At 46.1% G+C, this 20,146-nt stretch overlaps 2 protein-coding genes across 13 annotated transcripts in view; both read left to right on the forward strand.

Annotated features, from left to right (window-relative positions):
- LOC120017630 (zinc finger SWIM domain-containing protein 8-like) overlaps window positions 1-12,887 on the forward strand; it is a 33,855-nt gene extending 20,968 nt beyond the window's left edge. For 3 of the 12 annotated variants that reach the window (XM_038960515.1, XM_038960516.1, XM_038960525.1), the window contains exons 7-24: window positions 28-109; window positions 509-629; window positions 744-945; window positions 1,013-1,188; window positions 1,739-3,507; window positions 3,716-3,814; window positions 3,992-4,116; window positions 4,234-4,549; window positions 4,723-4,878; window positions 5,074-5,296; window positions 5,415-5,704; window positions 5,831-6,105; window positions 6,224-6,721; window positions 7,978-8,176; window positions 8,385-8,588; window positions 8,747-8,866; window positions 9,215-9,393; window positions 11,338-12,887. In XM_038960515.1, the coding sequence (XP_038816443.1) occupies window positions 28-109; window positions 509-629; window positions 744-945; window positions 1,013-1,188; window positions 1,739-3,507; window positions 3,716-3,814; window positions 3,992-4,116; window positions 4,234-4,549; window positions 4,723-4,878; window positions 5,074-5,296; window positions 5,415-5,704; window positions 5,831-6,105; window positions 6,224-6,721; window positions 7,978-8,176; window positions 8,385-8,588; window positions 8,747-8,866; window positions 9,215-9,393; window positions 11,338-11,541 (5,238 nt within the window). In that variant the 3' untranslated portion in view covers window positions 11,542-12,887. Of the gene's footprint in view, window positions 1-27; window positions 110-508; window positions 630-743; window positions 946-1,003; window positions 1,189-1,738; window positions 3,508-3,715; window positions 3,815-3,991; window positions 4,117-4,233; window positions 4,550-4,722; window positions 4,879-5,073; window positions 5,297-5,414; window positions 5,705-5,830; window positions 6,106-6,223; window positions 6,722-7,977; window positions 8,177-8,384; window positions 8,589-8,746; window positions 8,867-9,214; window positions 9,394-11,337 lie in introns of those variants that run through there. The other 9 variants (XM_038960519.1, XM_038960520.1, XM_038960518.1 and 6 more) reach the window with 9 other exon arrangements.
- Window positions 12,888-14,494: 1,607 nt separating this feature from the next.
- LOC120017632 (bifunctional heparan sulfate N-deacetylase/N-sulfotransferase 2-like) overlaps window positions 14,495-20,146 on the forward strand; it is a 170,914-nt gene continuing 165,262 nt past the window's right edge. The window contains exon 1 of the mRNA XM_038960529.1: window positions 14,495-14,616. The gene's annotated coding sequence lies outside the window, so the exon portion shown is untranslated. The remainder of the gene's footprint in view (window positions 14,617-20,146) is intronic.

Here is a 20,146-nt window from a genome sequence, read left to right on the forward strand (position 1 = left end):
AACTGATCTGTTATTTTTTTCCTCCAGATTTTGCCCACAGCCCAGAGGCTCCTGGATGAGCTCCTGTCCTCCCAGTCCACAGCCATCAACACAGTGTGTGGGGCTCCCGGTACGCCCTGCCTGCCTGCACTTCTGTTTGCCTCCTGCAGGGGGCAGCCTCTACTTATCTCTCACAAGGGTTCATGATGTGATCGGAGACGATGATAATGAGTCAAAGTGCTGTGTATTGTATGGGGTGTAACTCACCACATCCGCCACCAATATGAGATAGAGGTTGCGTCCCACGCCCACAACTGTAGATAGTGCAAATGGTAGAGAGAGAGGCCTGAGGGCGTTTTGCTCATGTGTATATATGTGTGGTTTGAGCATGCTATAAAGTAGTTCAGATGGCCCTCACATGACATGTGTTTCCCAATTATCAGCTTAAATCAGCATCTTGACATTTCCTGTATGTTTGTTGTATTGCATTTCTCTGGCTTTGCGTTTACTCCCTGTCTCCTGTGTACAGACCCCACTGCTGGCCCCTCAGCCTCTGATCAGAGCACCTGGTATCTAGATGAGTCTACGCTCAGTGACAACATCAAGAAGACTCTGCACAAGTTCTGTGGCCCCTCTCCTGTTGTCTTCAGGTAAGACAGAGACTGGCATAGTCAAAGGTTACAGGTATATTACGGAGAGGACGCAGGTAATGTGTGGAAGTTTACTTGCTAACCTGTGTGTGTGCTCCCCCTCTCCCGGTGCAGTGACGTCAACTCCATGTACCTGTCATCCACGGAGCCTCCGGCGGCGGCAGAGTGGGCGTGTCTGCTGAGGCCGCTGAGGGGGCGGGAGCCCGAGGGGATCTGGAACCTCCTGTCCATCGTCAGGGAGATGCTCAAGAGGAGAGACAGCAATGCTGCACCCCTACTAGAGATCCTCACTGAGCAGTGTCTCACTTATGAACAGGTAACCCACACGTTACATACATACTTATTCACACATGATAGGACAGAGGTGACTGTTCTCTCCTCAGATCATTGGCTGGTGGTACAGCGTGCGTACGTCGGCATCCCACAGCAGTGCCAGCGGGCACACGGGGCGCAGTAACGGGCAGTCGGAGGTGGCAGCCCACGCCTGCGCCAGCATGTGTGATGAGATGGTCGTTCTGTGGAGGCTGGCTGTCCTAGACCCCACCATGAGCCCTCATAGGTGAGGTCACTTCCCTTTCTTCCTGTCTAACACTTAGCCTTGGTTTCCTACATCAACTAGAATAGTGTCTAATACTGACAACACAGCACTCCTCCTGTCTCTCTTACCTTCAATTCAATTCTCACTTTCACAACCCATCCCATGTCTATATCTGTCTGCGTTGGGTTGATATACACTCTTTTGAGGCTCTGTTAAGTTCATCTGGTTAGAGCAGTAAGTGTTTGGGACATTGAGTGTATTAGACCAGGGCATCCTCCTGATCCACTGTGACCTGATTGCTGCTTTGCTTTTAGAGTGCTATGTGGTCTCACTCGACACTGTGTTAAATTAGCTCTTTGAGACGCAATGACAGAAAGCGAAATAAGGAACAACCATGTCAGTTCCTTGCAGAAAGCTCTTTGTGTGTGTGTCTTTCAGTTACAGTGGCAATTATCGGAATAATGGTGTGTGTGTGTGCTTGTTTGTTACTATCGTCTCTGCTCTGTGGCCCTTGTTTCCTTGACTGACTATAACAATGTGTGTCTACGTTTCTTTTTACACCATCCCATAGGCGTTTGGAGCTGGCTGCCCAGCTCAAGCAGTGGCATCTGAAAGTGATTGAGATCGTGAAGCGAGGACAACACCGCAAGTCCCTGGACAAACTGTTCCAGGGCTTCAAGCCAGCCGTGGAGTCCTGCTACTTCAACTGGGAGGTGGCCTACCCACTGCCAGGCATCACCTACTGCAGTGCAGACAAGAAGAGCGCTTCCTTCTGCTGGGCCAGGGCAGTGCAGCAGCAGAGAGGGGCCAAGGCTGGCCTGGCTGGAGACACCTCTGAACTTGGAGGAGGAGGGGGGAGATCTGGCAGCTCTGAGGGAGGTGGGGGAGACTACAAGGGTAGAAGTCCCCAACAAGAAGTGGCGGTCAGGCCCAAAGAGACCATCGTGAGCAAAAGGAAGGGGTTGTCGGCCGGGGGCGGAGGAGGGGTCCTAGTGCGGCTAGGGGGCAGTGTGTCTCTCTCTCTAGAGGAGGGCAGTAGTAAGGGGATGTACAAAGGCGCAGGTTCCTCCTCGTCCACTGGGGGCAAGGCTAAGATAGCCCAGGGGGGCAAGTCGTCCTCTGGGGGATCAGGAGTGGTAGGGGGAAAACACCAAGCGGCCAAGCGGCGCACCAGCAGTGAGGACAGCTCCCTCGAGCCTGACATGGCCGAGCTGAGCCTGGATGATGGCTCCAGTCTGGCGCTGGGTGCTGAGGCCAGCAACACCTTTGACTTCACGCCCCCGCCGCCTGAGATGCTGCCCTCACCAAGCCCGCTACTCAGAGAGCCACACAAATACAGTGGGGGAGGGAAAGGGGCCGGAAACACGCCCAAGGAGCGCGCCTTCGAGGGCAAACGGGTCACCCTTGCTGCCACCCTGCCTGCCACTGAGCCCCAGCCCGCCTTCCCCACCAAAGAGAACACTGCTGTCATCGTGGAAGCAGCCATTGCTGTGGAGAAGGTGGTGAATGTGGAGGCGGAGATGAATGGAAATGAGGAGGCGGCCATCGCTGGAGACGCTCGGCCCTCCACCTCGGTTGTTACCGTGACTGCAGCTGCTGCCAAGTCACCGCGTGGTGCCCGCCGAGAAACTGGCACCGAAGCCGTAGCCCTGCCCAATCAGGCCCCAGAGGGAGCAGCAGAAGCAGGGGCAGGAGGAGACCCTGTAGGAGAGGATGACTACCAGGCCTACTTTCTGAATTCAGCTAATGAGGAGGGGGCAGAGAGAGTGTCAGAGAACAACAATGAGGAGGAACCAGACATCTTTGCTGGGATCAAGCCACTGGAGCAGGAGGGCCAGATGGAGGTGCTGTTTGCGTGTGCAGAGGCCCTCCACGCTCACGGCTACAGCAACGATGCCTGCAGACTGGCAGTGGAGCTGGCTGGAGACCTGCTGGCCAACCCTCCAGACCTGAAGGTGGAGCAGCCCCAGACCAAGGGCAAGAAGAGCAAGGTGTCCACCAGCAGGCAGACCCAGGTGGCCACCAACACCCTGGTTAAGACCTCCTTCCTGCTGACGGTGCTGAGCGAGAGGCTGGAGCTTCACAACCTGGCCTTCAGCACGGGTATGTTCTCTCTGGAGCTGCAGAGGCCCCCAGCCTCCACCAAGGCCCTGGAGGTCAAGCTTGCCTACCAGGAGTCAGAGGTGGTGGCTCTGCTGAAGAAAATCCCTCTGGGCCTGGTGGAGATGACGTCCATACGGGACAGGGCCGAGCAGCTCCGAGACGGGAACTTCTGTGACTACAGGCCCGTCCTGCCCCTCATGCTGGCCAGCTTCATATTTGATGTGCTGTGTACCCCTGGTGAATCTCACTACATATTTTAAATTTGCCATGTTTTTTCCTTCCACATTGAGATTCTGTTTGAGCTCACACAATACATACACAGATATATAACATTTACTTGATAATTGATCTGAATTATTAATTACACGTCATGCAGTCATCACACAAGTGAGACTTCCAGTCATTTATATTTCACCTCGTCCCCCTCTCTATGTTGTTTGTACAGTTGTGTCCCCCACAGGTTCCCGTCCGCCTAGCCGTAATCGGAACAACGAGATGCCTGGAGATGAGGAGCTGGGCTTTGAGGCGGCTGTAGCAGCACTGGGTAAGATCAACCACAAGGTTTTTTGCATTTACACCTTCAGAAAGAGGCAGGCGCCATTTAGTGGTTCCGTGTTGAGGTTAGTGATACTTAAATAGGAAAACGTCCTGGTACTAGTTTGGCTTAGAAACATATGAACTCTTTTGCTTCTGTCTTCATCTTTCTAACCCCCTGGTGTAGGTATGAAGACCACAGTGAGCGAGGCAGAGCATCCTCTGCTGTGTGAGGGGACCAGGAGAGAGAAAGGAGACTTGGCTCTGGCCCTCATGATCACATACAAGGATGACCAGAGCAAGCTGAAAAAGGTAGACCTTCTGCACTGTGGCCAGTAGAATAACTAGTTACCAACAAACATATTAATGCATTTTTTGAATGCATTTTAAGGCTTGTGGATGACTCACCCTCTCTCTCTGACCTTCCAGATCCTGGACAAGCTGCTGGACAGAGAGAGCCAGACCCACAAGCCCCAGACCCTGAGCTCCTTCTACTCCAGCAAGCCAGCTGCCAGCAGCCAAAGGAGCCCGTCCAAGCACGCTACCCACACTGCTCACGGACACGGAGGTGCCACCGGAGGGGTGTCCAAACATGCCCCCAACACCACAGCTGCAGCCGGGTCCTCCTCCTCCTTGCAAGCGGTGGCTGCTGGGGGGGCGGCAGGACAGCAGGCGGGTCTGGCGGGCAGTGGGGTGCAGAACAACTCCACAGCCGGAGAGTGTGTCAGTGAGGCCAGAGAGCAAGGTGAGACACAGACAGGGTGGTAATGACATACTTTACCTGTGATGCACTGAACATGAGGTGTTACCCTACCTATGCGAAACAGATTTGTTGAAAATGGAAGGAATTGTTTTAATCCAACTCTGTTACTACTGTTTAGATGTAAAACTTATTCGATACATAACTTATTGTCTTAGCAGATGGCGTCCAGCCTGCGTCATGTGACCAGCCGAGTGAGGCTGTCCCATTCAAGCCAGAGGGCACAGTGCCGAGCCGCTTGGCGCTGGGAGGACGGGGGGCATACAGCGGGCGCTGCTGGGGCTCTCCTGTCCGCCAGAAGAAGAAACACACAGGTAACCATGACAACCCCACCTCAACCTCAGATTAAGACACTGGCTGTCTCTCAAATAACAGCCTATACTGTATAGTGTGCACTGCATTTGAACAGGGTGTATTGTATGACTCGAATGGCCATCTAGAGGTAGTATTGACACGTGGCTGACTAGATAGAAGTTTGAGTTTTAAGGGTTTTTACCTTGTTGTCCCAGGCATGGCGAGTATCGACAGCAGTGCTCCTGAGACCACCTCAGACAGCTCCCCCACCCTTAGTCGACGCCCACTCAGAGGGGGCTGGGCCGCAGCTTCCTGGGGGAGGGGCCAAGACAGTGACAGCATCAGCAGCTCCTCTTCTGATTCGCTAGGCTCCTCCTCATCCAGTGGCTCTCGCAGGGCCGGAGGCGGAGCTAGAGCAAAGAGCACAGACACCAGCAGGTGAGTGACTTCTACATATTCTATACACGTGTTGATGCCATCTGATTATTGGAGAACTCAACTAAGGTATTCACAAAAATATGCTAATTGAACATTCCTCTTCTCGCCCCCCTCTTAGGTATAAAGGGCGTCGTCCCGAGTGCCATGCACCACATGTGCCCAACCAACCGTCGGAGGCGGCGGCCCACTTCTACTTCGAGCTGGCCAAGACCGTGCTGATCAAGGCCGGGGGCAACAGCTCCACCTCCATCTTCACCCAGCCCTCAGCCAGTGGAGGCCACCAGGGGCCCCACCGCAACTTGCACCTCTGTGCCTTTGAGATCGGCCTGTACGCCCTAGGCCTGCACAACTTTGTCTCACCTAACTGGCTCTCCAGGACCTACTCCTCCCACGTCTCCTGGATCACAGGTGAGGGGCTTTGTTTTTCTCTGTCCTTTCTCATCGGGATAGTTCACCCCAAAAGCGAAGTTTCTTCTTTCATAGTCCATGAGACAGTAGTAGCTATAATGAATGTCTCTCCCTCTTCCCCTCCAGGCCAGGCCATGGAGATCGGCAGTGCTGCCCTCAACATCCTGGTGGAATGCTGGGACGGGCACCTCACCCCTCCCGAGGTGGCATCACTGGCCGACAGAGCATCACGGGCGCGGGATCCTAACATGGTTCGCGCTGCGGCTGAGCTGGCCCTAAGCTGCCTGCCCCATGCACACGCCCTCAACCCCAATGAGATCCAGAGGGCCCTGGTGCAGTGCAAGGAACAGGTACATGTCCGGTACTCTTCAGTTCTGCAGAAGACACATCGGACTACTCATGTAGGCTGGGCATCCTTTTATTCTTTTACCCTTTTATCCATTTTCTCTCTATAATGCACTTTTTTCCCTAAATCTCCTCATCCTTTCCTTCACCTCCTCCCCTCCTCTCTCCCTGCAGGACAACGTGATGCTAGAGAAAGCCTGTATGGCTGTAGAGGAGGCAGCCAAGGGGGGCGGTGTGTACCCTGAGGTTCTGTTTGAGGTGGCCCACCAGTGGTACTGGCTCTATGAGCAGACAGTAGGAGGGGGGTCAGGGGCCCAGCGTGAAGGCCCGGGACGCTGTGGGGCCAACGGTGGAGCTGGAAGGAGGCCCCCAGAGACGGGCCACGGTGTAATGGACAACATTGGCAACATGGATTCCTCCGGCGTCGCTACGGTGACGGCCTCAGTGACAGCAGCGACTGTGGTGCCCGTCATCTCTGTGGGCTCCACCATCTACCAATCACACGCCCTTCCCGGCTCGGCCATGGCCCACCCCCACACCCAGGGCCTGCACCCCTACACCACCATCCAGGCCCACCTACCCACAGTCTGCACCCCCCAGTACCTGGGGCACCCACTGCAGCACGTCCCCCGGCCCACTGTATTCCCTGTGTCAGGGGGTGCCTACCCACAGGTAAGAGGACTGTCTGGAGTCATCATGGGAGGGAGGGGAGGGAGGGAGACTGACGGAGACAAGGAGATACTGATAAGATGGGCTGAGGGAGAGATAGTGGGGGAGATGAATTTGATAAGAGATGGACATGGAGAAGACAATTATAGTCTAATTGAATTATTACTGGGTTTTAACAACAACAACAAAAATATTTAACTAGGCAAGTCAGTTAAGAACAAATTCTTAATTTACAATGCCGGCCAAACCCTCCCCTAACCCGGACAACGCTGGGACAATTGTGCGCCACTCTATGGGACTCACGATCACGGCCGGTTGTGATACAGCCCGGCATCGAACCAGGGTCTGTAGTGATGCCTCTAGCACTGAGATGCAGTGCCTGAGACCGCTGCACCACTCGGTACTTACTATCACAAATAAACTCAGAAATAGGCTGGTTGAAAATCATTACTATGGCTTCCAGTGAAACACTGTAGCTTCCATCTACTTTGAAGACATAATGTATCCCTATACACCCCCAACTTTGCTTCACACTAGATGCAAGCCTTCTCTCAGTCCCTAGAACATCACAGAGCATATCAGATGGTAGAGACTGTTATTATTGTTATTTTTTATTACAACTTTGATTTCATACACCTGTTTCTGTATATTGTATTTTAACTTTTTGGTTTCATTAAATGCTTGTGACAGTTTTTTACAGTACAAAAATTAGATCAAGGGGGGACAGAAAGATGTACAGACAACATTGACACTGAGTTTCAAGGTGACTCAACTAGACAACTGGACCACTGCCAAGTGATCAGTATGCACTGGTGTACCCATAGTGTTTGACTTCAAAAATAGCAATTTCTCAAGCAATAATTTTGCTAGGGCTGTTTGGGAGTGGTCTGAGTGGGGAGGGGAACACGGAAAACTAGCTGTTATTGGAATAAAGGTTTGGAACTCTCTTTTAATATTGTCACCAGGCAAAACTCCATGCCACCAACAGGCTGAAATTTCAGGCAGTCTTTTCAAACAGCTCGTACACTTAAAGGGAATTATCACCAATTTCATAGTACTATTCCAACTTCCTAGTGTGAAAATGTATATAAAACACAGGAAATCACATTTTTGACTGCACTGTGCCTTTAAGCCCATGACCATTGTCTTTCGTCACTCCAACGTGTTGCTTGTCCCTCAGTGCGACATTCGTCTGCACTATCTGGCGTAAGATAGTGGCCCAGGACTGCAATAGAGAATAGCATCTAACTAATTTTAAGTGTGTATGTGTGCCCTCTCAGGGAATGCACCCGGCCTTTATCGGTGCCCAGTACCCGTTCTCAGTGGCCACTGGCCCCCATCCGCCCATGGCAGCGACAGCGGTCACCTTCCCCGGTGTTCCCGTGCCGTCCATGACCCAGATCGCCGTCCACCCCTATCACACCGAGACCGGCCTGCCTCTTAGCACCACTGTAGCAGGTGAGCAGAGACCACTGCTGTGGGTGTGTGCATGCACGCCTTTGTCCCTTGTATGTCTATAGATGTAAAATAATAATCTATTTAACCCATGTAAGTGGGTGTAGTTGATGGTTCACATTTGATAGCAGAGGTTGTAAAAAATAAAAAATAAAAAAAAAAAAAGTTTGAACTTGGATGTTTTATAATGGACTCTCTATGGCACTCTCAGGAGCCGCATCTTTTTCCCCTTTCTATCCAGTAGGTGGCGTCCATTCAGGCGCCACAATCCAGGCCATTCAGGGGTCATCTCTTCCTGGAATGTCTTCTCAGCCTGTCTCATTGGTCAGCGCCCCCTTCCCGTCTGAAGACGAGCAGCATAGCCAGCCAATCAGCCAGCAGGGCCTTCACTACCTGCACTCAGCATACAGAGTTGGTGAGGAACAACCATTCTTTTTAAGTGTCTATGATAAGCATCTCTAGATGGTATATGCACTGGGAATATCAGTTCAATCATTTGCTATGGTTAAGCTTTTGATTCAAACTAATTGATGGTGTTGATAACTGTGATATTTGACCCTGACTCTTTGATAGGCATGCTAGCTTTGGAGATGCTTGGCAGGAGGGCTCACAACGACCATCCCAATAACTTCTCCCGCAGCCCCCCATACACAGAGGACGTCAAGTGGCTCCTGGGCCTGGCTGCACGGCTAGGTGAGCAAGGGCAGAGGCAGGGGTGAAGAGGGCATTCTGCAGGCATCTTTGATTCTAGTGGTTGTTTGATCTATTACGGTGTTTTGGGAATTATAGATTTGAATTATTGATACACCAGCATAACAGTATCTGGTGGTTTACGAAGGTGAGGACTACAGTTGAATGCTAAGTAAGACACATAAACAGAAATATCGATATCAGAGCACTGCATTTTCTGTGTATGTTGAGAGGATTTTACTGAAATGACAGGGCACTCTGCCAGAATTCAAAGTAGAACATATGTTAGCCATAGACTTATGTTAACTGTCAGTAAATACTAAATGCTCCCGGTTCTCCCATCCTCTCCAGGGGTGAACTACGTGTACCAGTTCTGTGTGGGTGCGGCTAAGGGCGTGCTCAGCCCCTTCGTTCTTCAGGAGATCATCATGGAGGCTCTCCAGAGACTGAACCCCGCCCACATCCATGCCCATCTCCGCACGCCTGCCTTCCACCAACTGGTGCAACGCTGCCAGCAGGCCTACCTACAGGTAACACCAGGTTCCAGGCTGCAAACTACCCCCTAGATCCTTCCCTTAGCCCCTTCAACAGGCCTATTGACAGGTAACACCAGAGCACAGGCCGCAAACAACCCCTAGCCACTTGGCCAGGTATGTATAAGCTATGTGGTGAATGGTGATGGCTTCACCTAGTCTTCCAAGACTTAGGGGATATTTTTGCCATATTGCCCACACCTATCAAGTTATTTCAGATCTGTAAACAGCTAAGGGGCTCACATCTCACCAGTACATACAAATACACCAGCTCTTCACTAGCCACGAAGCTGTTTGGTAAACACCATGGACCTCATATCCTGAGCGTACACATTGACTGTCCCCTTGGATAAAAGTGTACAAAACAACCACATTTTTATATCCGGATACTAGGTTAGAAACTGATCAGAGTGGGTGTATTCTGTGTATTGGCAGGGCAGAGGGAGTATTATCTTGGGGAGGAGAAGGAGAGTGAGCGTTTCTCACAGCTTACATAAATAGTTGATGAAGTCCGAGTGCTACACACCGTGGAGAAGGGAGACTCATGAGTGCATCCACTGGATAGCCTGCTCTGATGGGGAAGCGGCTAACCGGCTGTGACAGTTGCAAAGCTGAAAGGCATGTTGCCCCCTGGAGATTCTGTACTTGCTCACATGCACATGCACGTGCACACTGAATTCCTTGCTTCCTTGCTGTGGTTTGAGTCACTGTCTTTCTACTTTAAACGAGGCTAGATAAAACCGCTGTGTGGGCTTTAAAGGTGAATGTTCAAATTCTCACTTAGGAAGAGGTGTGTGCTACACTTTACAATTTGCCCCAGTGTAAGCTGACTTTCTCTTATCTGAATGATGTGTTATTTCTACACACACTCTCACAAGTGTGTGTGTGTGTGTGTGCTGGCACATTTGTTGATGTCCGCTGACAATATCAGCGTGACACAGGCTCTCCACTCTTTCTCATCAGGCAGTTAATGAGATGAGGTATCTGGGGGTTGTACTCAAGAGGAACTGTACCATGACTGACAATGAATCATTTCCTCAGTCACTGAAAGGGAAGGAATTCCATATGCTGGGTGTCGTTATGGATGTCTTGTGATGTCTTTCTCTGGAATTGGTTCTTCACTCCCCCTTAGAACACATCCTGTTCATATTAAACTTGGGTAAATGAGGTCAAAAGAGTAACTTTTGTGGTTCTTATATTGAAATTACTGTCTGAAATTGCAGCAGTACCAGAGGTTAGTGTCTACCCTTTTGAGTCATACTTCATTAAACAGCACCATTGTGAGCAAACTGAAATGCTCTGTTTCCCATTAATAATTTAGCAATTTAACCTCATTATGATGCAGAATCTGTCCTGAGAGGTAAAAAATGAAGCACCTGCTCAAAGCTGGGAGTGAAGACTGAATTCTCATCACTTCATCAATGCCCTAACAAAGGGCTAACCCTGAGATAGAGGGATGTGATTAAATTAACCCATTTAAACTCCGCATGCTAGCGCATCTCAGTATGAAATACATTGTCCAGAAGCAGAAATATAATTTAAACCACCTAGTTAAAGGTGTCCGTATCAAGGTATACTATTAAGATAGTGGACCACATAAGGATATCTGTATCCTTCCGAACACTGTTGTCCAATCCATATCTACCCCCCTAGCCCCTATATAGTTGTGTAGATCTGAATGGATTGATATTCACAATGTGGTGAAGATTCCCCAGAGTCTCTCAGAGAACAAAGTGGAGCTATTACCATACTTGTATCAGACCAATTTTCTCCATTCATTGTGGGTAGGCGTTGGTTTTGAATTTGAGTAAAGAGATGACCCCTGGGTGCCCTATCTCTGTGCCTAACTTTGACATAAGTAGTAAAGTAGATGACCCTTTGGTGCCCTGTTTGACTTACAGTCCATCTGATCCTCTGTCCCCCTCTCCATTCCCACTGCAGTACATCCACCACCGGCTGATCCACCTGACCCCGGCCGACTACGACGACTTTGTCAACATCATCCGCAGCGCCCGCGGGGCCTTCTGCCTGACCCCTGTGGGCATGATGCAGTTCAACGACGTGCTGCAGAACCTGAAGAGGGGCAAGCAGACCAAGGAGCTGTGGCAGCGCATCTCTCTGGAGATGGCCACCTTCTCCCCATGACTATGAGGGCAGTGGAGTGGGAGAGGAACGACGCTCCCACCCCACAAACCCACAGCCCTGTCGATCTCTGTCTCTTTCCATTGACCCTTAGCCCTGCATCGAACGCTCTCTCCATTCGCCTCTCTGGCCTCTCGCTCACCTGACGTCACCCATCTCCTTGTGTACACTGACGTACACACCCTACACAGCACACAGGCAGCACAATCAACCCCCATTTCCTTTTAGATGTCATAGGTGTGTGATACACAGTTTGAGGTAAGCTGAATGGAGATCAGTTTATGTAGTTTTCTATATCTGTTTGTGACTGAATTACAGTTCCCATTTATCATTGTTCATGTCTCTTTGTAACTTCCTGTAACGTATATTCCCAACTCATGTTCATCCTCCCAACTTTCCTACCAGAAGCTGTCACGAAGGATGCTTTATGGTTGCTTGGGGTGTATAAGTTGTCATTTATTTTGTTGTTGATGTTAGTTGGTTCTTTTATTGAAACCACTGAGCAAATCAGATTCATACTGCAACATTCCTCTGTCCTGGGGGAGTGAGCCTCCACCAGTCACTACGGATCTGAATTTTAGGTTTTCTGACAGTGTTTGAACAAGAAAGAAAAAAGCAAGACAAAAAACAGTTTGTTGAAATAATTGAAAAAAGAAATGTAATACGAAAATTATCTGAGTACGGGTGAGGATTCTTTTTAGTGTTTTGTTTAATCTTTTGTTTTTGATATTTTGTATAGAATAACGTGTATGCAGAGAGGACTTTGAGAATGAGCGAGTGTTAACATGAGTTTTGTGTGGGTTACCTTTTCCAATTTAGCGGTATGAGGTTTTGGGTCTGAAAACACAGGAGTCTGGCTGGACCAAGCTCATCATTGGCCCTTTTGTAGTGGTTCAAGAGTGCAATTGTACTTGAGAATCTCAAGTACAATCATCCAATCAAATATCAGGATCACATAAAGGATGAGTGGACATGACATTTACATATGCCCTGCACATGTAGAATCATAAAAGTGCTATGCTCATAAAGGCTTATATGCAGACTGGGTTTCCAGGATACATCCATCAGCTGTTACTTTGGAATTCATGTCCATTGATGTTTTATAGGCGGCGTTGCCAGATCCCTGTGTTCCAAATCCACACCTCCAACCTTGCTCTGGAGCTCACGGGGTGAAGGGTGACTTAGTAGAAAATGTACTGTGATATTTTTGTATTCCTCGAAGTGTAGCTTGATTGAAAAAAAAATAAACATTTTGCTGATTGCAAGAGGTTATAATTTAGAATTTAAAAAAAAAACGGATAAAGCAATACTGAAATGTAGAGTTTACTTAATAAAGGTAATTCAAAACACTAATTTGCTGTAATTTTATTTTACGTGGGTCGAAAGTGCAAGTGAGTACAAAAATTGACACTTGAACCACCTATTAATGTAAATCAGAAATAGTCTACTTATTTTAAATCCTCTGACCACAAACTCCAATGGATTTGACTGGCAAAATAAAAACGTATGACATAAAATTCATTCTTTGGTCTGTCACAGTATGACCAGGAGAGGGAACCATAGGGTAATTTATGATCGAGTTCCAGTAGTCTGGCTAATTAATCTGAGTTCATTTCGACATTTATAGTTAATCTTTAATTCCCCAAATTTCGTTCAAAGTGGCTTTCATGGAATGGTTCCCAAATGGTGGTTCATAAGACAATGCAGTTTACATAGGAAGACACATTTGCAATGTTTTACAATTGCTACACTTGCTACCTGCTCATACACCAAAGTTTGCATTTTATCAAGATTTTTGTCCTCTAGTGACCCAAGTAAAAGGAGTAGCATGGCTCAGTACTCTGCGTTGGAGAAAAATGTATGTTATGGTCTCGTATTAATTACAGAATTGTATAATGTGCAGCTTATCAAATACTAAACAAAAATATCAATGCAACAATTTCAAAGATCTGTCTGAGTTACAGTTCATAGAAGGAAATCAATCAATCAGGCCCTAATCTATGGATTTCACGTGACTGGGCAAGGGTGCAGCTATGAGTGGGCCTGGGAGGGCAAAGGCCCACCCACTTGAGAGCTAGGCCCAGCCAATCAGAATTAGTTTTTTATCAACAAAAGGGTTTTATTACAGACAGAAATACTCCTGTTTCATCAGCTGACCAGGTGACTGGTTTCAGACGATCATGCAGGTGAAGTACCTTGCTGTGGAGGTCCTGGGCTAGCATTGTTACACTTGGTCTGTGATTGGACGTACTGGCAAATTCTCTAAAAACAACGTTGGAGGTGGCTTAGGGTAGAGAAATTAACATTCAATTACTTGGCAACAACACTGGTTGACATTCCTGCAGTCAGCATGCCAATTGCACACTTCTTCAATTTGAGAGATCTGTGGCAATGTGACAAAACTGCATATTTTAGAGTGGCCTTTTATTGTACCCAGCACAAGGTGAACCTGTATAATGATCATGCTCTTTAATCAGCTTCTTGATATGCCACACCTGTCAGGTGGATGGATTATTTTGGCAAAGTAAAAAAATGCTCACTGACAGGGATGTAAACAAATGTGTGCACACAATTTGAAAAAAGTTTTTTTGTGCATATGGAAAATTCCTTGTCTTGTATTTCAGCTCATGAAAAAAACACTTTACATGTTGCGTTTATAGTTTTGTTCATTGTGTGTATATATAGCCCCACCTGTGAAGGTAAACCTGAAAGAGGCTCAGGGGTGTTCTCTGTCGGGACAAGGGTATCATCAAACATATGTGTTATGGGGGTTAAAAACCAAGCATTATAATCTTAAGAATACCAACATAATTATGTTTGAAATTGGGTCATTTCAATGATTTTCCTGCGATCAGAGTCATTTCCCCAGATTATCGTTTGGATGTCCACTGTTACCAAATCTCCCTTCTGCTCGCTGTGTATGGTTCATTCCGGAGTTTCGGCAGAATACATCGATTGCTGAATGAAGATGGCGGATTCACGAGCGATGCTGTCAACTAGACTTGAAACTTAAGCATTTGCATATTTTCTGTCATTGTGCATTTCGTGTGGATAGCTGTCTTCCAAAGACGTACATTGGTAAGTGAAAAAACATTTACTTTGAATATTTTGCCTGTCCTCTAACTTGAAGCCCATTGAATGTTTGCAACACTAGTTAGCCGGTAGGCTAACCTCGCAAGCTAGCTAACGTTACCTATATGTCAGTGCCAGTTGGGACTGAGGATTTTCCTGTTGATTTTGTTTGAATTTTATGCGAACGACGTGGACATCTGTATTCGTGTCGGTAGTAACGTTTTAACTATGAAGAAAACATATAATTTGTTCAATTCCAGCAGCATGTGTTTGTTGGTTCTAGTCGGTCTAAAGAGATGCTGTAATTCTTTGCTTAGCTTCTATTAAGCGGCTAGCTAGTTAGTGGTGAATCATATGGCGGACTGTGTTGTATGTAAAAGTTTTTCCATAACCAGTAATCTAGCTAACATTAGTAGCTATTATCGTTATGTAATGTAACAGTAGTTATCTATAGTTTGACGAATGTATGACAAATTGTTTTTGTATCCAATTCTAATCTCTTATTTAAATACATTTGAAAGGTTTTTTTTTTTTTTACATTCACGCGTTTTTTGGTTTATCTGGCGCGAGATCTGGCTCATTGTTCTGTCTAACGCGTTAACAAACGTTAACTTGTCATGACCTTTGCACTGTTAGCTTATAGCTATGCATCATGAGATGCTTTTTTTTTTATAGTGTTAACTAATGCGTACAGTACATGTCTCCTGACCTGGTGTTTCATGCACTGGCCGAAGGTAAATGGATTTCTTGTTTAGTGTTCCTACGTCAGCTTGCTGTTTTGGTTAATCTGATTTGCCAGTTCAGTGTTGGTTAACATTTGACATTAATAAACCAGAATAAAATGGCTCCTTAGGTATCAGATAATATGGAAAGGTTTGGTTAGCCATACTTACACCATGTTAACACTCAACTAGCCAAATCATTGCACGGTGTTCCATATATTTTGACTCGGGTAACATTGTGGAGGCGGTGGAAGAGGTTTTGCCAGGAGAGGGGCAAATAATTAATTGCACAAGGAACCACATGATCTTTGGTTATTGAATGAAAGTTAGTAGATTGAAGTGGCCGCCATTGATTGGTTTAGATGTGGATACCGTGGCAGAAAGAGCCACAGCAACAATGGTGTTATGTTTGCTCTGATAAGCAGTGTTAACTTGATAGGCTCGAAACCATTGTTTGGAATATGTCCTGATAAGTAATGTAATGCTAGTAGGGGTGAACATTTAGATCAATTTTGCTGCTGACTAACTGACCCTCATTAAGCTGTCAACAAACGGTAAAAAAAAACAAATTTCAAACAGTGAAATGACGCTACCAACAAAGTACTATCAGATATCTGTATATAATTAATAGACGCTTATGTGTCCACCCTAACAATGGGAGTCGTCCCAAGGCGTGAAGGCAGGCGACAAGCGTAGGCCCAAAATAAGTCCGTCAACGCTTTGGACTGATTTTGGTGAGACTGAAACCTCTCGCTTCGCCTCATCCTTTCTGATACCATGCATGCATAAAAGGACCGGACATTTTTAATAAACAGCTTAATGGAAACATGCAACAATAGCAAGCCTATTATCTTAGTCAAAAGGCTATAGCCTATTATTGAACATGTAACTCTTGTAATGAAGCAACTAGTAAAACGTAATTTTCAAACATTTATCCAAATGCAATTAATTGAAAACAGTTCTAAACTGTGCACCTAATGCGAGCAGTTCCATATGTGAGAGATTTAGAAAGAGGGGGAATCTAATAGAAACTACTATGATGGGTTTGCTAATATGACTAGGATTGTCCCTGTGGCTTCTCGACAACAAAAGTTTATATGAAAACCAATAGAACAGGAGATAAATGCTGGTTAATGGCATGACTAAGTCTTTGTTAAAATACTTGCCTTCACGTTTCTATGGGTGGTTTTTCGCATAGCTACTTTGAAGCAAGGTTAAACATGCCTCATTATTTGAAGTAAATTAAAACATTCAGGTTTCAAGCAATTGTACTGCTTCAAGCTCACATTGCAAAGTGGTGGGTGATGTGTTGATTGTCAACGGTAGGCAGGCTATAGCCTATACATCCGAATGGGAGGCGCGCTTTACGAGTTGAGATTGGGGAAATAAAAATGGCTCATTTAAAAAAAATATATATATTTTTAACTGAGTTACAGTTCATAAGGAAATAAAATCTATCCAAATCTATGGATTTCACATGACTGGGCAGGGGCTGCAGCGATAGGCCCACTCACTGGGGAGCCAGGCCTAGCCAATCAGAATATGTTTTTCCACACACAATGGTTTTATTACAGACACATACTTCTCAGTTTCATCAGCTGTCTGGGTGGCTGGTCTCAGACGATCCCGCAGGTGAAGAAACCGGATGTGGAGGTCCTGGGCTGGTGTGGTTACACGTGGTCTGCAGTTGTAAGGCTGGTTGGATGTACTTCCAAATTCTCTAAAACATTGTTGGAGGTGGCTTATGGTAGAGAATTTAACATTAGAAATGAATGTCTGGTGGACATTTCTGCAGTCGGCATATCAATTGCATGCTCCCTCAACTTGAGACATCTGTGGCATTGTGTTGTGACAAAACTGCTAATTTTAGTGGCCTTTTGTCCCCAGCACAAGGTGTACCTGTGTAATGATCATGCTGTTTAATCAGCTTCTTGATATGCCACACCTGTCAGGTGCATGGATTTTCCTGGCAAAGGAGAAATCCTCATTAACAGGGATATAATACAAAAGTGTGCACAAAATATAAGGGCTCTTTGTGCATATGGAAAATTTACCTTGGGACCAACATTTGACATATTGCCCTAATTTTGTAAAGTATATTTTCAGCGGCTAACAGATTAACATTTCACCAGTAACATCCCTAAATGCTAGTGAATGAATATCTTTTCCCAAAGTGCACTTTCACAATGCAAAAGTAGCCTACATTCATTATCACACGCATCTAAATTTTGCACCTCAAATGAAGTCTTTTTAAAAGCTGTATTTTGAAAGACTGGTACAATAAGCTGAGTCCTTGTTTCATGAGCCCCTTCAACTGGTTTCATTTTATTCCTGAGTGGAACGCCCAATTAGTGTTGAGCTGTGGGCTCAAGCCAACTGCTGTCCTCTGATCATATTACTGATGTCTGAGAACCAGGGCTGGGCCGATGTATGATTCAATCGAACATATCATAATATTTGACATTGATCTGTCATGATGTGCAAGATCATACTCTATTTGAACTTTACAAATCATTGCAGTCTGGCATTATTTAAACATTAATGGCTCAAAATGATTATATTGGATATGGTGATATTTGGAGTTGCATATCGTAGAAGGGGTCTCCCCAAATATTGCCCAACCCTACTAAGAACCACTTTATAATTAAGACTAAGACCTGGGGGTGGTTCTGGGTTTCTGCATGAAGGGTATTAAACTAGGCCTTTGAAAGTGGAACAGGTCTAGCTTTCCCTTTTTAATGTGGCACTGGACAAACCCCATCTCACACAGCACAAGTATCAAATGGATTATGCAAAACTAGTTTTGTTTAATTTTTTAAAACATTTTTTACCCATTTTATATAATATTATGGTTGCTTTGCTGGAATCAGCAAGCATTTAGATCAGGGATGGGCAACTTTGATGGTGGGGACCACCTGAAAATAATTCTGAACTGATCATGAGAAGCTGCCCTACTTATTTATTAATTTTGTGCGATTATACACATTTTGCCATTGGGTGTAGAGAAAATGTGTTAGTTTTAAAGCATGTTTTCAGAAATTCTACAGATTTTGCCATGGGGTGGAGAGAAATGTTTGCAGGTTTTAATATATCTGATGGAGACTAACACAATCATTGGGGGCCCCTCCGACCGGTAATTTGACCATGATAACAAGTTTAGATAGTTTAGCGGCCAGTTAAATTAGTAATCTAAAACATTTTAGTGGACATGGGCTAATTGACTGACTATCAGTGACTGACTTAACAAGAGGAAAAACTGCTGATGCGCAACGAAATATCGAAATTGCAAGTTGTGCTTTCTAACTCGAAAAAGTGAGTTGAGACCCCGAATGAGTTCATTTTTTGTGGGGGTGGGCTTATCCGAGGACCTTCAAAAGGGTGGCCACAGTTCACCAGTTGCCCATCCCTGATTTAGATTGTATTCTATTTGCTGCCTAATTTAAATAGTTTCACATAAATAAGTTTGAGCGCAGACATTTCTTCCTCTGCTGGAGTTTTAGTCCAACAAGTGAAGTGTACCTGATGTTTATGCGTCTTGCTGGAATTTTATATTTATACTTTGTCATTCGGCAATTGTTCCCTAGAGTAAAGGCATAAGCCACAAGAAATGATGTGGAGCTGGCATTTAATTGCCTCATTCAACCCTGTGAGGTTCTCTGCTGACTTCATGATTTGTGGTGGTTACGATGGAATTAAAGTACAATAATAACATTTATACCAGCCTACTTGGAAATTGGGCCTTGAGATTGATGCAGGGTTGCGTTGACATTTACGAACTGAAGGGTTCAGATTCTGAGACACAGGATTTTGTGCAGATCTCAGGACACTGAATCAAACCCTGTTCCTTCCCTGGAAAATGGGAGAATGATGTTGGCAGGGGTTGAATTTCTAAACGCAATCGCAGCAACTCAGAGGGAGGAAATGCTAATGGTTTGTCTGCTTGAGGCTGCGCTCAACGTCCGGCTTAAATTTGGGCAGACATTTCTTTTCACAAGTCTTCTCTCTTGAAACAACTAGGATTAGTCACCGGGGTTGGGGTCAATTCCATTCCAATTGCTTTTAAATTATGAACATAGGAAGCAAAATGAAATTCCAATACCAATTCCAAAATGTACTGTCCTTACTTGGTCATTTTCAGAGGGTCAAGGTGGTTGTTCAATGGGTCAATACTATATATCTATTTTGAGCAAACATCCAATGTATGACTTTGTAATTCAGAATCAGGCAGTGCAATGAAGAGTATCCCCATTGTGTGTGTTTTGGAAACTCAATGTAAGTTGGTATTTTCTAGGTCATAGGGATATTATTTCTTTAGCTTGTTTGTGGCATGAAGGACCTTGAAGACGTCAGCCAGAGATGCATGCCCAGTTTAGATTACTTTGATTTTAAGGGTGGTAAAGTGAGTAGCTGCACATCTTGATTTCGCTGACCGCTCACTGAGGAAGTGCAATGAGAATGGTGTGTGTGTCGGGGGGGAAAACCAGAGTCCTTTTCCAGACATCCTCCTGTCAGCCCTGTGACATTTATCAGGTCAGGGAACAAACACTTTTCAAACATGGCCGATCAGAGAAACCCGGGTGGGCAGGGAGGAGGAGCCCGGTGAAGTCACCCCATTAGAAGGCAAGATTGAACAGTCCCTGACCCCTCTATCTTAATCACAGCCAGGATCAATATGTGCTTACCTTAACAGCTTCTGTTTATTAATAATATACACTGTGAGATGAATATGCCGCAGGGATCACACAGCAGCCAGGGTTAATAGGTTGAATGAATGATGCTGCAGTGTTTAAATATCAGGGCTACCAAGAGGGCTT

Source organism: Salvelinus namaycush, chromosome 22, assembly GCF_016432855.1.
Source record: "Salvelinus namaycush isolate Seneca chromosome 22, SaNama_1.0, whole genome shotgun sequence".
Classification (NCBI taxonomy): Eukaryota; Metazoa; Chordata; class Actinopteri; order Salmoniformes; family Salmonidae; genus Salvelinus; species Salvelinus namaycush.